This window comes from Eucalyptus grandis, chromosome 1, assembly GCF_016545825.1.
Source record: "Eucalyptus grandis isolate ANBG69807.140 chromosome 1, ASM1654582v1, whole genome shotgun sequence".
Taxonomy (NCBI): domain Eukaryota; kingdom Viridiplantae; phylum Streptophyta; class Magnoliopsida; order Myrtales; family Myrtaceae; genus Eucalyptus; species Eucalyptus grandis.
The window spans coordinates 13,174,792-13,189,640 of record NC_052612.1 but is presented as its reverse complement, the minus strand read 5'-3'; the positions used below and the strand labels follow the sequence as shown (position 1 = coordinate 13,189,640).

The 14,849-nt window shown below is 41.5% G+C and overlaps 2 protein-coding genes and 1 long non-coding RNA gene across 3 annotated transcripts; all 3 read right to left on the bottom strand.

Annotated features, from left to right (window-relative positions):
- Positions 1–18: 18 nt before the first annotated feature.
- On the bottom strand, positions 19–2,611 carry LOC120291130 (pentatricopeptide repeat-containing protein At1g63400-like). The gene has a single exon (XM_039308100.1). The coding sequence runs from the start codon at positions 2,536–2,538 to the stop codon at positions 451–453; it is 2,088 nt and encodes a 695-aa protein (XP_039164034.1). The 5' UTR covers positions 2,539–2,611; the 3' UTR covers positions 19–450.
- A 1,991-nt stretch (positions 2,612–4,602) lies between these two features.
- LOC120295549 (pentatricopeptide repeat-containing protein At3g49170, chloroplastic-like) lies at positions 4,603–14,427 on the bottom strand. The gene is given in 6 exon segments (XM_039316781.1): positions 4,603–5,774; positions 5,777–6,553; positions 6,556–7,557; positions 7,560–7,890; positions 12,452–12,781; positions 12,877–14,427. Coding segments are annotated over 6 exon segments (4,419 nt in total). The 3' UTR covers positions 4,603–5,346.
- On the bottom strand, positions 11,171–12,854 carry LOC120289029. The gene is made up of 2 exons (XR_005546970.1): positions 12,418–12,854; positions 11,171–11,908 (listed from the first exon to the last, which is right to left on the bottom strand). It is a non-coding gene; the product is annotated as an uncharacterized LOC120289029 (long non-coding RNA).
- Positions 14,428–14,849: the final 422 nt, after the last annotated feature.

Sequence of the window (14,849 nt, the reverse complement as noted above, 5' to 3'; positions counted from 1 at the left end):
CATACATTACACCCCAGGAAAGAACATTGTTTTCTTTAGTTCCATTTTGAGGAAGAGGCCCAAGATATTTGTGTATAACGTCTGAATTGCATATAGTACACAGTTAAGTTATTGCTTTTAACATCTATTTAATTCAAGAACATCCTCACACTGCTTGATCATCTGTATGAATTTCACCTGTTTGATAAATATTAGGCACCAGAAGCACCAACTGATGAGTCCATGTACCAGTTAGATACAGAGACTTATTACAGAACCTAGGTATCCAATAAACAAACTTCACCTTCCACCCTTCCAAAAGCCTCGTAATGAAGCAAGAGAGAGCATCTCCCTGAATTAAAACAACTTCATTAATGGGACATGGAACTCAATGAGATGATGTGTGGAAGAAAACTTGCCGTCGATCTGGTTTACTCTGCATCACATTTCAGCTGAAAAGGCAGACAGACCTCACACACAATGGAGAGTCCGACTGGAAGAAGAAGGAGAAGTAGTTCCATTCGTCACAAGATACTTAACCCACAACTCCATCGTCCCTACGTTTGCAGAAAAACCCCTTTCGACCATTTCTCCAACAAGTTGTGCTGCTCTCGCATTTTCTTTATTTCTTAGAAGCCCTTGGATAATGGTGTTATAAGTGACACCATCTGGAATGCATCCATTTCCTTCCATCTCCTTTAGCAGCTGATATGCTTCCTCCATGCATCCTCCTTTGCACAATCCATGCGTGACAATATTATATGTCTGCACATCAGGTTGCAAGCCTCGAGCATTCAAACAATCAAACAACCCCTTAGCATCGTTGAGCTTTCCGGCATTACACATGCCGTTCATTATAATATTGTAAGTCACAATGTTTGGGACAAATTTGGAACCTTCCATCTTTCGAAGCAATATCATGGCCTTGTCAATCTGTTGCGTTTTACACAGGCCATCCAGGAAAGAATTCAAGGTATAATGATCTAGATACAGATCGCAAGATCGCATCTCGTTAATTAGCTCCCCCGCGGCTTCAAGGTTCCCAACCTGGCAATATCCATTTATGAGAGTGTTGTACGTGATGACATCAGGATTCAAGCCCCTTTGAAGCATTTCTTGGAAAAGCATCTTTGACTTGTCAACTCTTTTCCCTTTGCAGTATCCATTAATCAATGTGTTATAAGAAACGACATTAGGTGAGCAGCCTCTTTCAACCATCAAATTAAGAACCGCCATAGCATCATCCATCCTATTTTGCAAACAATAACCATTCATCAATGTACTATAAGTGAAACTATCAGGCATTTTACCTAATTGAATCATCTGGTTGATTATGGCCTCTGCTTCTACAAGCATTCCCTCTTTACAATGTGCATCCACCAGAATATTGAAGGTTTGAACATTGGGCATGACTCTGCTTTGCACCATATGACTCAGCAGTCTTTGGGCCTCTTTCAATTGGCCGGAATTGCACACTCCTTGAATGACAGAGGTATAAGTAACGACGTTCGGTTCAATTCCTGACTTCATCATCTTCTCCAACAATACTGTAGCATCTTTCCATTGGCCTAGCTTGCACAAGTAATGAACCAAGGAGCTATAAGTGAATATGTCGGGTTGGATGCCTCCGCTTGTCATCTCTTTCAACAATATGAGAGCATCTTCCATCTGGCCTACATCGCACAGACCATGGATCAAGGTGTTATAAGTAACGACATTTGGTTCGACTTCTTTCTTGCTCATAATGCCGTGGAGTCTCAACGCCTCTATGATGAATCCCTTCTTGCAAAGACTATCTATTATTATGCCGTATGCGAAGGAATTGATGCTGTAGCTTCTCTCTTCCCAGTCCCTTAGCAATTCGATCGCCAATCTGGTGTTACCCGTCCTGCATAACCCCTTGGCGATTATGGCATACGTGGTCTCATCAGGTTCGGGGCCATTTCGTCCCATATCATCGAGGAACCTCAAGGCTTGATCAGTTTTGCCCTGAATAAAGAGACCATCAATCAGGGTGTTCCACGTCACCACATCGATGTGAAACCCAAGCTTGAAGATTCTGCCCAGAATAGACAAGCCCATATCGACCCGCTTTAACCGGCAGAAGCAATTTATCCAAATATTGAGCAAGGCAACATCACCCTCGATCCCCAAAGAAGGCAGCTGCTCAATCAATCGGATGGCGGTCGAGTAGTGCTTCATCCTCACTATAGCGCCCAACAGTAGACTGAAATCCCAGGGGGAAGGCAAAGGGCTCGCCTTTATCATTTTACCGAAACAACACAGGGCATCACCGACACTCGTAAACACACCACCACCACCACCACCACCACCACCAGCTCTGCAATTTCTGCTCACGTAACTCAAGAAACAACTCGGGTCGTCTAAATTGGGGTTAGGGGTCGAGGAAAACCTCCGACGACGGCGAGACGAGAAAGGGAGATGAGAAGGATGAGGGAGATGGAGGATGGAATGGGATGACGACTCGCTGGAGATGGCAGCTGGAGCACGAAGAAGGAGGAAGATGGAAGAAGCAGCGCAGACATTCGTTGGCTTCATCAGTTGATGACGAATCTGAAAGCTGAAAAGCTTCAGCTCATGGCGCTCTCTCCATCTCTCTCCCCGTCTCTCACTATCAAGCTTTTATACTCAGGCTCGGCTCTACGATTTGTTGGTTATAATATCGAACGTAAAGATGTAGATCTGGATAGGACACAATTTCAAATGATTTCACGTCATCATTTACTGACAATACAAATATTTCTTATATCCAATTTTTTAGAAAAAGTGATACAATTAATCATTTTCACCACAAAATCAGATTTTCATTTTTCATTAGTAGTGACTCATGTGCATAGTTTTACTTCTCCCACAAGTAGTTAAGATTTGTTGGATCATTGGACGGGCTGATAAATAGTGCGATAACTTAATGATAAGCATCTAACAATATATTTCAATCGGCTTAACTTGTATCTACGATTGTGTATGTTTGTACGGATGAATAGATTATAGCTTGTAACACAGAATTTAACTAATTCTATATCCCGATCCAACAATTGAAGCTTGATTGACAAATATTTTTGACTCAATCATTCCTAATCCCACTACAAGGCCTTGAGCATTCTGCTTCATAAACCGCAATCCTTCTTAGAAATATAATTGTTCAAGGATTTAAACAATAATGCCAAAGAAGATGAGAGAGAGACAGAGAGAGAAAGAGCATGAGTAATGACAGGCTATGACGTTAAAATTTGACACACAATCACAAGAAAATAAATTAAAAGAGAGAGAGAAAAATTGAAACGCAAAATTTATCCTAGATCGCTCCTAAATTAGGAGTACATTCAGCAAATAACTCCACTATAATTAGCACATTGCATCTCTATGGTACAACTCTCAATTACAAGAGAACGAAATCATATGTGCCTAGTAACTATTCGTGGGCTTGAACCTAAATTATTAATAAAATATAAGCTCAAACTATAAAAGCCCCAAAATTTCTCTATGCCTTCCTATTAATTGGGAGTATGAATTACATCCCAACATATCATATAGTACAGAAATTGTTGTTAGAGAGGCAAAGTGACGAAAAATAGGAATGGATTTGAGTGGGTCACAGAGTGAGAGAGAAGCAATGGTGGGTGGCAACTAATACTTCGGTGGCAGATGACGACACTCGAGCTAGTCATTGGTGACTACGATCGGCAAGAGAGGCAAACAAGAACTAGAGGTTGAGAGGGTATCAAGTGTGAGTGAATTAATGGCAACGGGCTTACCCAAATGAAAACCAAAATGAGTTTACTTTCATTAAGAAACTCCAATTAGTACTGCCTCAAACATTTTTCCCAAAAGTCTTTTGAAAAAAAAAACCAAATTAATACCTCATGATATATTTATCAAACTAATTTCATCTCATATAATATCCCTAATCAATACCTTTCACGCAAATCTATCCTCTGTTAAAATGCATACATGTCAACATACATGAATTTTCGACATCCGATCAATCATTTTTCACCTCTCATTCATCATGTGTTGACAAGTATGCATTACAAGTAGATTTTGGTTTGGAGTACCAACTTGGGGTTTTATTTGTTGTGGACGAAATTAATGTGCGATCAATGTGCCATGTATTTACTAATTTGAGATTTTTTTTTTTTTTTTTAGGTAAGGTAAGTAATATATTGATTTTTTAACCTAAAACTATACGGCAGGGGGTTCTTGGGACCAAAAAACTTACACTCACTTTGGAATTTATTGTGATATTAATCCTTCAAAATATTAAATGCTATCCTCTGCTAGTGAAATTTACTACCATGAACGACAGTCTAAAAATACTAAAGTTGAATGGGAAATAACTTTTGTACCTTCAATCACTTCAAACAGATATTCACGTTCACATATGCATCCTCTCTGAAGTAAATATGGGCAGGTAGGACATTGGAGGGATCAGGGATGAGGCTGTGTTAGGAAGAGAGCAAAAAGGAAAACCAGTATCTCTCCCTCAAAGCACAAACACAATAGATTAATCAGAATTTATGACCTCAACATAAATTTTAAAAGAAAAGGATTTTTGTGCTTAGCAAACTAAAGTATTAACATCTTTTTAATTTAAGAGCATCCTCACGCCGCTTGGTTGTTTATATGAAGCATAAACCGACGGGTACATGTACCATGTATGAACAGAGATTTCTTGCATAACTTAGAATACACGAGAAACAAAACCCTCCTAAAATCCTCATAATAAAGCAAGAGAAGATCACCCAGACTTAAAACAACTCCTTTAATGGGACAGGGACATGGGACTCAATGAGATGATTTGTGGAGTAAAACTTGCCCTCAATCTAGTTTACTCTTCATCACTTTTCATATGGAAAGAGTGGACAGACCTCAGAAAAAATGGATAGCTCAACCAGAAAAGGAAGAAGTTCCGTTTGTCACCAGATATTTAACCAACAACTCCATCGTTGCCATACTTGCAGAAAAACCCCTTTCAACCATTTCACCAACAGCTTATGCTGCTTTCATGTCTTCCTTATTTCTTAGTAGTCCTTGGATTATGATGTTAAGAGAGACACCATCTGGAAAGCATCCAATACTTTCCATCTCCTTCAGCAGCTGATACGCCTCCTCCGCACATCCTCCTTCGCACAATCTACACATGACAGCTATACATCCACACGTCAGGTTCCGGCCTCAAGCATGCAAACAATTAAACAGCCCGATAGCATCGTCAAGCTTCCCGGAGTTACACATGCCTTATATTAGAATAGTGTATGACACAATATCTAGCGTGAATTTGGAGTCTTTCATCTTTCGAAGCAATATCAGCCCAGCATACTCGGTCAATGGGTCAAGCAAGCATCTTCACCAATAGTCATTGCATGAGCATGTTCCATCCATAAAATGGTGGAACCTGTTTGCATCCCTTACGACTATAGGTCTTCCAGTTGCCATGGAGATATATTTGATCGCAGAATGACAATCTCCACAAATGCGAAGATTCTTAAATACCCTAATAGATTTCGGACTAGAGGTGCTTATAAGGCCAAAAACAACAGCAATTTTCTCACTGTGTTGGAGCAAATATTGTTCCTTTTGTCCCTCCTCCACATCATGAAGAACAAATTGAGTATTCGGAACATAACCCAGTTTCTTTATTCGACTAGCCAATCGGTCCAGTTCCTCATAGATCTCCCGTGCCTTCAGATGTGAAGCATCACCCACATAGAACTTGTGAACTGTATTTTTCACTTCAATCCAGCTACAACCAGCTTCTTTTGTAAGATTTTCAGTTTCATCTTCTTTCTGATTGCTGCAGCATCTTCCCATAGACCAGCCAAGGCATAAATATTTGATAGCAAAATATAAGTCGCAGGGTCATCTGGTTCTTGCTCAAAAATCATTGCTGCAGCTTGTTTTGCAAGTTCAACATTGCCATGAACTCGGCAAGCTCCGAGAAATGTACGCCAGACAAGTGTATCAGCCCAGAAAGGCATTGAATTTATAAACTGAAGGGCTTCGACAAGGGATCCTGATCTTCCCAATAAGTCCACCATACATGCATAGTGTTCGGTTCTAGGCACGATTCCATGTTCTGGGTACATTGACCTAAAGTGTTTCCATCCATCAGATATCAAACCCACATGACTACAAGAGGATAAAACAGCAACATAGGTGATCTCATTTGGCCTCACACCAGCATCAAGCATTTGATGGAATGTGTCTAGAGCTCTCGTCCCAAATCCATGCTTTGCAAAACCAGTAATCATTGAAGTCCAAGTTATGACATTTTTCTCTCTTGTCTCACTGAAAACTCGAAAAGCAGCTTCTATGTTTCCACACCTGGAATACATAGAGATCAAAGCATTAGAAATGCACTGATTTGAATCAAGCCCTGATTTTACCATCCTCGCATGGATTTGCTCCCCCTTACCAATAGCGCCAACACTGGCAACTCCACTCAAAAGGCTGGCAAATGTAAAAGCACTTGTTCCGATCCCTCTCTCCTCAATCTCATGTAGTAGTTCAAAGGCTTCATCGGACTCCAAACTTTTGCCATAGGCATCTACAAGGTATTATAAGAAACCAGATTCTTTTCAAATAGCGCATCAAAAGCTCTCTGAGCATCTTCCATGTGGCCCGACCGGGAATACATGCTGACAAGAGAATTACCCACGCAAGTATCGCAGGCAAAGCCCAATTTTATAGCTAGTGCGTATATTTGTATCCCCATATCTACATCACAAATATTTCCACATGCCTTGAGAACACCAGCAAATGTGAAATGGTTTGGCCTCACGGGACCTTTTGTCATTTCCCAAAAGAGCTTGATAGCCTCCTCATTCTCTTCAGCCCGTGCATATCCTGTGATTATCGCTGTCCAAGACATCACATTGTGATCTTGCATCCGATCAAACACCTTTCTCGAATCATGAAGCGATCCACCATCTACAGACTTGACATACATGTCCACCAAACTGCATCCAACACAGACATCCGAAGCCAATCCAGACCGTATAACCCAGGAATGCAATTGTACCCCGAGCGATAGTAACTCCAACTCTGAACATGCAGACAAAACAGCCGTGAGTGTAAATCTATCTGGCACAGGCCCACTCACCAGCATATCCAAAAACAAATCAACAACTTTCTTTGGACTACCCAACTGAGTACATCTCGTCATCATCAAAGTCCAAGCAACCACATTCCTCTCGGGCATTTTCTCAAACACCTTACGAGCTGAAACCAAATCAGCACTACCCTTTGCAAACATGTCAATCAATGCACACCCAACACACACATCAGAATCAAGATAGCCGCTTTTGATAATAAACCCGAAAACCGTTTCGCCAATAGATGCACTCTCCGGGACCGAGCAAGCCCGAGCAACCGCCGCGAAACAATAATCATTAGGGAAAAACCCATCCTCGAGCATATGAACGAACGTATCCACCGCTTCAAACTCCATGTGATTATTGGCATAGCAGGAGATCATGGAACTCCAAGAAACCAAGTCCCTCTTATCGCCCATGTCCCCAAAAACCCTCTCCGCCTCAGCCCAGTCGTTGGATTTCAGTAGAGACTGATGAGCGAGTTGAGGATCACCGAGTCGGGCTCGAGCCCGGACCGGGCGAGCGCGCGGTGGACGCGCCTCCCCAGCGCGAACGCGCGGGAGCGGATGCATGACTTGAGGAGGAGAGAGAAGGTGAGGACGTCGGGGTGGGACCCGTCGGGGACGCGAGCTCGAGGCGCGTGATTGCTCCGCGGAGGTCGCCGCCGTCGAGGCGGGCGACGAGGCGGCGGCCGTCGAGGGCGAGGGGGAAGGTTTTGGCGGGAAGGAGAGAGCTTGACGGTGGACGGTGGAGGGAAGAGAGAGAGATTCATTGCTCCATGCATGACCAGCATGGCCTGCCACATCAAGAAATGTAAATAGATAGGTTCATGAATTACGTGGTCAATTATGCTTATGATTGAACTACTTTTCTTTTGCATTACGTTCTTACCCAGAGGAAAGATAATCAAACGGTGGACGATCTCGTAATTTTATTGTTATACCTAAGTTGTCGGGACACTTGATGTAGTTGAGAACGATTCAAATTCTGTTTGGGTATCCACATCATCAACTCGCTTCTCGAATGAATACAAAAGAAGGCAGAGGGAGACACTTTATCAATATCTCCTTCAAACATGTCTAGGGATTCTTTTTTAAGGTGATCAGCTCCTGATTCAGTTCGATTCCGATGTGGAATTGGAAATCTGAAATCAGACCAGGACTAGGGACTAAACCGGTTGGTCCTACCATAGGGGATTGGTCATTATTTCTTTTTTCATGCTTCCATTCGAATATCTTATTATCTAAAGCATGATCAAGAACAAATTCAAGGCTCAAGACAAATCTTATGCAGACAGTGTGGCTTATGTCCTCGCTGACATGGCGACTGTCACACCAAATCATGCAAATTACGACTACTACACCATGTCTCCTTATCCCACAACAGCTGCCTATGGTCATGCCACCTTGGTTACGGCACTTTCTTTCGGCGATTGCGGCATATGTGTTAGCGCTGCTAAGACTCGAATACTGGCAGACTGTCCAAACAGTCTTGGCGTCGATATGGTGTGAAGATTGCAATATGAGGTATGAAAACTATTTATTTACTGATTAAGTAGTTCGCCGCCAAACCAGAGAGCCGTGTTCTATTGTATGCGGTTGTTTCTGCCGCACAAGTTGCCACGTTTGTTTTTGCAATAAATGATATCCTAGAAGATATGCTTTCTTTGTCATTTTAAAGTTCTCAAAACAATACTTATTTATTATGATGAAAAAACCTAACAAAATAGCTATAAGCTAATGACTAGTGCGAAAATGTGCTGTGTATCTGATCCATTCTTACGTTCATTAGATTTGTTATTACGATCCTCAAGTGAGCCTTTAAGAGACAGTAGTTGGAGACCCACAAATAAGATGACGTGCTAGATAGTGTAAAACCAAAAAAAAAAAAAAAATCCTAAATCAATAGAAGGAAACGCTGGTTATAGGCTAAAAAATGGTTATAACCTTGCTAAGGCCGCTTATGAATTTTTCCATATAATTTATATGTTGAACACGAAGCATGACACCATGCCAAAATGCAGCAAGAAATAACCAGGACTTTGGCCTCAATATTCGCGTAAGGGTCATGCCTTAAAATCATTAAGGTGGTTGAGAACATATTACACTGTGCGAAGAAGGTACACATGGATAAGCTCATTTCAATGCCAAGAAACCATTTCATAGATACCAAATCCCTGAAGCAAAATTTGTGGAATCGAAACCGTTTCACATGTCAAATTAGTTATTGGTAATTTCCAATCATATCTGTGTCATCAACATAAAGCAAAATGAATAAATAGGATGAGCTAATGCATAAAACACAATGGAATTATCAGCATTAGATTGAACTAAACCAACGCAGTAGAGAATAGTTCAGAAACCAACTTTCTGTGACTAGGCAAGGACGACATATATAATCCCTTAAACAATGTAAGAAGGCATCTGCAATGCATATGCACGTCAAGTAAAGATCGCAATGTTTTTTTTTTTTTGACCGAAAAGATCGCAGTGTTTTTTTTTTTTTTTTTTTGTGACTTAGGAAACTCCGAAAGTCGACATTTTGTCGAGAAGAACTGGGGCTGACATAAGCTGGCCACCACACTCACGCCAGCAATTAAGTTACCCTGCGACGCACTGGGGATTCGAACCCCTCCCCTTCACGAGGGGGAGAGGGCCCAAAGTTAGCAACGCCACCCAGGTGGGTGGTTGATCGATCGCAGTGTTGTGTTACAGCAAATAACAACTATTAGCAAAACCCGTACAATGGCCAGCCACATGACGGGATAAAAAGTGTGGTGATAATCAAACTTAACCATCAACCTTAATTGCTCAGGAGGACATTAAAGAGCAACTCTAGAAAGTGAAACTCTAGAGATATAAATATAGGAAAAAGACCCTTATATATACAAGTATAAGGCTAATTATGATCATAGATCTCTCCTCGATCAACGGTAGAAATTACATCTTCCCTTTATTCCAACTACCTACATTTATCACAAGATATGCAATTACTATATGCTCACTTCCAAAAGTACTATAGAATAATCGAGAAAGCCCTTGTCTGTGGAGATAATCAAGGATTGCTCGTTCATGGACAGAAACCTTTTAGATCGTATCACCTCCTTGGACCACGACACATGTGCCTTATATCACTTTACACCATCTGATAATCTTATTATTTCTTAATTTTGCACACCCATCTTATTCAGAAGAAAAGATGCAAGAGACCACATTTTGGTATTATCAAAAACACGCGATGTACCTGACTAGCTTTCCACGTAGTCGAATATTCCAGCTTGATTGCAATTATTAGGATCAATAGTGGAAGATAAAGCACTATCTACAAAAATGGGAAGAAAAATGTTTTGGGCAAAATTTCGTGCTCTGGAGGAGAACAAGCACCGCCAAATTGTGAAGGTAATTGAAAAAAACTCTAAACCTATTGCATTTTAAGCAATTCAGTCATAAACTTTTTAATTTTACCAATTGACTCCTAAATTTTTCACTTCTCACCAGTTGATTCTTTTCGGCCAATTTTGGCCGAAAATTACTGACTTTGATGAAGGCTTGGTTGACGTGAAATTTTTTAAATAATATTTTTAAAATATTTTGAAGGCTTTTTCTTCTTTTTCAACTTTTTTGGGGGGTTGGATATAGGGTCGGCCAACCATCGCCAGCCACAGGTGAGGGCGGCTGACCTTGCCAACCATACGCGAGGGCCGGCTCACCTCGCCGACGAAAGTGAGGGCATGCAAGCCCTTGAGCAAAAATGGCGAGGGCAATGACCTCGCTCTGTGTCCTCAAATCTTATTCATGATTTGCCCAGAAAAACATCTTCTCAACAAAGATGAAGGTTTTTGATTTAGAGATAAGAAGCTTTGGAACCCTCTAGAGCGAAAGTATAGCAAATGAATTTAAACATTTGCTTGTTTGACTTGATTGAGCTAGATAACAATCTAATCAAGCTCATCTCTTTTATTCAAGTCAAAGCAACTGCAAATTCTTAATTCTTAGACTAACTTAAACCGGCTATGCAACTCATCATGATTCAACCACAAAGCAAAGACATTCTCTATCCACCCCATGGTCCAATGATTATGCAAATCAGGTAATACCATAGCATTAAACTTTATTTACACGACCTCGCAAATGCAAGTACGGCCCTTCTAACAAGCAAAAACTGAACTAGGAAGAAGGGTCAAGATACAATGATGACTCAAAAGTCAAAGCAACACATCTTTGTGTGTGCTTTCTGCATTTACAATACGCCTACCGGCAACAAGTCATGGATGTCCAGGTTTTGAAGCAGTGTCATTGTTCTGTCCATTTCTTGCCGCACTTTTGTGAACCAAGTTGTGTAGAAAAATTGCTTATTTGGACCAACGCGGTTGCACAGGAGCCGCACCTTTTGTCTCTCTCTCATCCATCTCAACACTATTTTCATGTGCCTTTTGCTAGTCAGTCCTCTTAAACCAACTTCCTGAATTGTCTTGAGACGATGATCAGCAAATTAAGCACACCAAGATGACAATAAAAATGATGATACCTAAGAGATGCCAAGGTGTTGATGCATTATGCAGCAGAGAGGCAAAGAATAAGGGATGAGAATCGGCAAGCACTGAAAACGTTTAAAAACAAAAAAGACATTACTTGAACGCGTTCCCAGGTGTCTGCAATCGTGAGAGGACCATGCTCCTTCAACAGGCCAAAGATGATCCTCATGATGGTTTGTTTCTGCTCTGGAGGCATCTTGAGCTCAATCGGTTTCATCTTCGGTTTCGGCTTCCTAACCGAATCACTGTCCCTAAACATGACCCTTTATTTGCCTGTCTCCTGCTTGGAGACAGTCACAGAGTCAGCAAAAGAGCATCTTATAACTTAAAAACTAGCAAGCAATTCCAGGTATTGCCATATGACGAAATTGAACCATCAGTAATTTTAACCCACGATGAAATCAGGTTTGTGTTTTTCTTATTCGAAGAAGTGAGAATTCATGTGTCAATTTTTATCTCTTGCAAGTTGTTGAGACTTGCAGGATTATGGATGGCCTGGTAAATAATGTGATGATAAGGAACATCTAACAGGACACGCGATGCATAAAAGGACTATAGCATTTGGCATCGAATTTAACTCACTGTACTTCTAAGTTAACAACTGAAATTTGATCTGACAACATAAACAGAGAGATTTTGCAGAGTATAAATAGATATGTTCCTTGTAATTCCGTGGTTGTTATAAACAATGATCAATGCCTTCATCAAGTGTACAAATTCCATATGAATCATAGCCAAGTGTTGCAGATCTAAACTTACTTTGACAGCATAGAATAAAACATAACTTACACTTAATTTGATCAAAGGCCGTCATCATGCTTGCCTTCGAAAAGGAAGAAGTTTCATTTGTCACGACATATTTAACCCACAACTCCGTAGTCACTACATCTGCAGAAAAACCCCTTTCAACCATTTCATTGACAAGTTCTGCTGCTCTGGTATTTTCATTATTTCTTAATAGTACTTGGATGATTGTGTTATAAGTGACGTCATTTGGAAGGCATCCATTTCCTTCCATCTCCCTTAACAGCTGATATGCTTCCTCCATGCATCCTCCTTTGCACAATCCATGAATAATGACATTGTACGTCCACACATTAGGTTGCAAGCCACGAGCATTCAAACAATTAAACAGCCCCTGAGCATCGTTGAGCTTTCCAGCATTACACATGCCATTTATTAAGATAGTGTAAGTCACAATATCTGTGACAAATTTGGAATCTTCCATCTTTGAAGTAATATCATGGCCTTGTCAATCTGCTGCACTTTACACAAGCCATCCAGGAAAGCATTCAAGGTATAATGATTTGGAGATAGATCGCAAGACTGCATCTCCTTAATTAGCTCCTCCGCAGCTCCAAGGTTCCCAACCTGGCAAAATCCATATACTAGAGTGCTGTATGTGATGTCGTTAGGATTCAGGCCCCTTTGAAGCATTTCTTGGAAAAGCATCTTTGATTTGTCAACTCTTTTCCCTTTGCAGTATCCGTTGATCAACGTGTTATAACAAACAACATTAGGTGAGCAGCCTCTTTTAACCATCAAATTAAGCACTTCCATAGCATTGTCCATTCTATTTTGCAAACAATAACCATTCATCAATGTATTATAAACGAAACTAGAAGGCATTTGACCTAATTGTATCATCTGGTCGACTATGGCCTCAGCCTCTACAAGCATTCCCTCTCTACAATATGCATCCACCAGGACAGTGAAGATTCGAACATTCGGCATTACTCTGCTTTGCACCATATGCCTCAGCAGTCTTCGAGCCTCTGTCAATTGGCCAGAATTGCACACTCCTTGAATGACCAAGGTATAAGTAACGACGTCCGGTTCAATTCCTGCCTTCGTCATCTTCTCCAACAAGACCGTAGCATCTTTCCATTGGCCTAGGTTGCATAAGCAATGAACCAAGGAGTTATAAGTGGGTAAATCGGGTTGGATTGCTCTGCTTGTCATCTCTTTCAACAATGTGAGAGCATCTTTTAGCTGGCCTACATTGCACAGACCATGAATCAAGGAGTTGTAAGTAACAACATCTGGTTTGATCACTTTCCCACTCATACTTTCATGGAGTCTCAACGCTTCTGCAATCAATCCCTCCTTGCAAAGACTATGAATCACGATGTTGTATGTGAAGGAACCAAGCCTGCAGCTTCTCTCTTCCCAGTCCCTTAGCAATTCAATAACCAGTCTGGTGTTACCCGCCCTGCATAACCCCTTTGCGACTATCGCATACGTGGTCTCATTAGGTTCGAGGCCGTTTCGTTGCATATCATCGAGGAACCTCAGTGCTTGATCAGTTTTGCCCTGAATAAAGAGACCATCAATTAGGGTGCTCAATGTCACGACATTGATGGGAAACCCAAGCTTGAAGATTCTGCCCAGGATAGACAAACCCAAATCAACCCGCTTTAACCGGCAGAAGCAATTCATCCAAATATTGAGCGAGGCAACATCACCCTCGATCCCCAAAGAAGGCAGCCGCTCAATCAACCGGATCGCAGTCGAGTAGTGCTTCAACCTCACTAAAGCACCCAGCAGTAGATTAAAATCCCTGGCGGAAGGCAAAGGGTTCGTCTGTATCATTTTACCGAAGCAACACAAGGCATCGCCGATACTCGTAAACCCACCACCACCGGCTCTGCAATTTTTCCTCACGTAACTCAAGAGCCGGTTCGGGTCGTGGAGAATAGGGTTAGGGATCGAACAGAACCTCCGACGAACGCTGGAGATCGCAGCTGGAGCACGAAGAAGAAGGAAGACGGGAGCACCACAGAGGCTCGCGCGCTTCATCGGCAGCTTGATGATGAATCTGAAAACTGGAAGCTCTGCTTTTGCTCGGCGGTCTCTCTCTCTCTCTCAAAGTCGGACAGTCTCTATTCTCTGCCGAGATGCATACTTCAATCCTCTATTTAGGGCGCGTTTGTTTAAACGTGTTTCTGTCCCGGAACACAAATATTTATTATTTTGTTTCGAAAAATAAAAATAAAAAAAGTAGAAACGCATTTGTTTACATTTTTATTCCCGAAAATAAATTTGGAACAAAAATAAAAAGTAGAAAAAACTTATTTCTTGTAAGGCCGAGCCACGACGAGGCTCCCGGAAAGGCCGAGCCACGACAAGGCTAGTCGAGGCTCCCGAAGAGGCCGAGCCATAGATTTGGCACAACACACTCTAGACACTAGGGTGGGTAAACCTCACCGAAGTGTCGTCGA

Excerpts from the sequence above, each read along its gene's own strand:
- LOC120291130 (XM_039308100.1), bottom strand. The coding sequence starts at position 2,538 with ATGAAGCCAACGAATGTCTGCGCTGCTTCTTCCATCTTCCTCCTTCTT.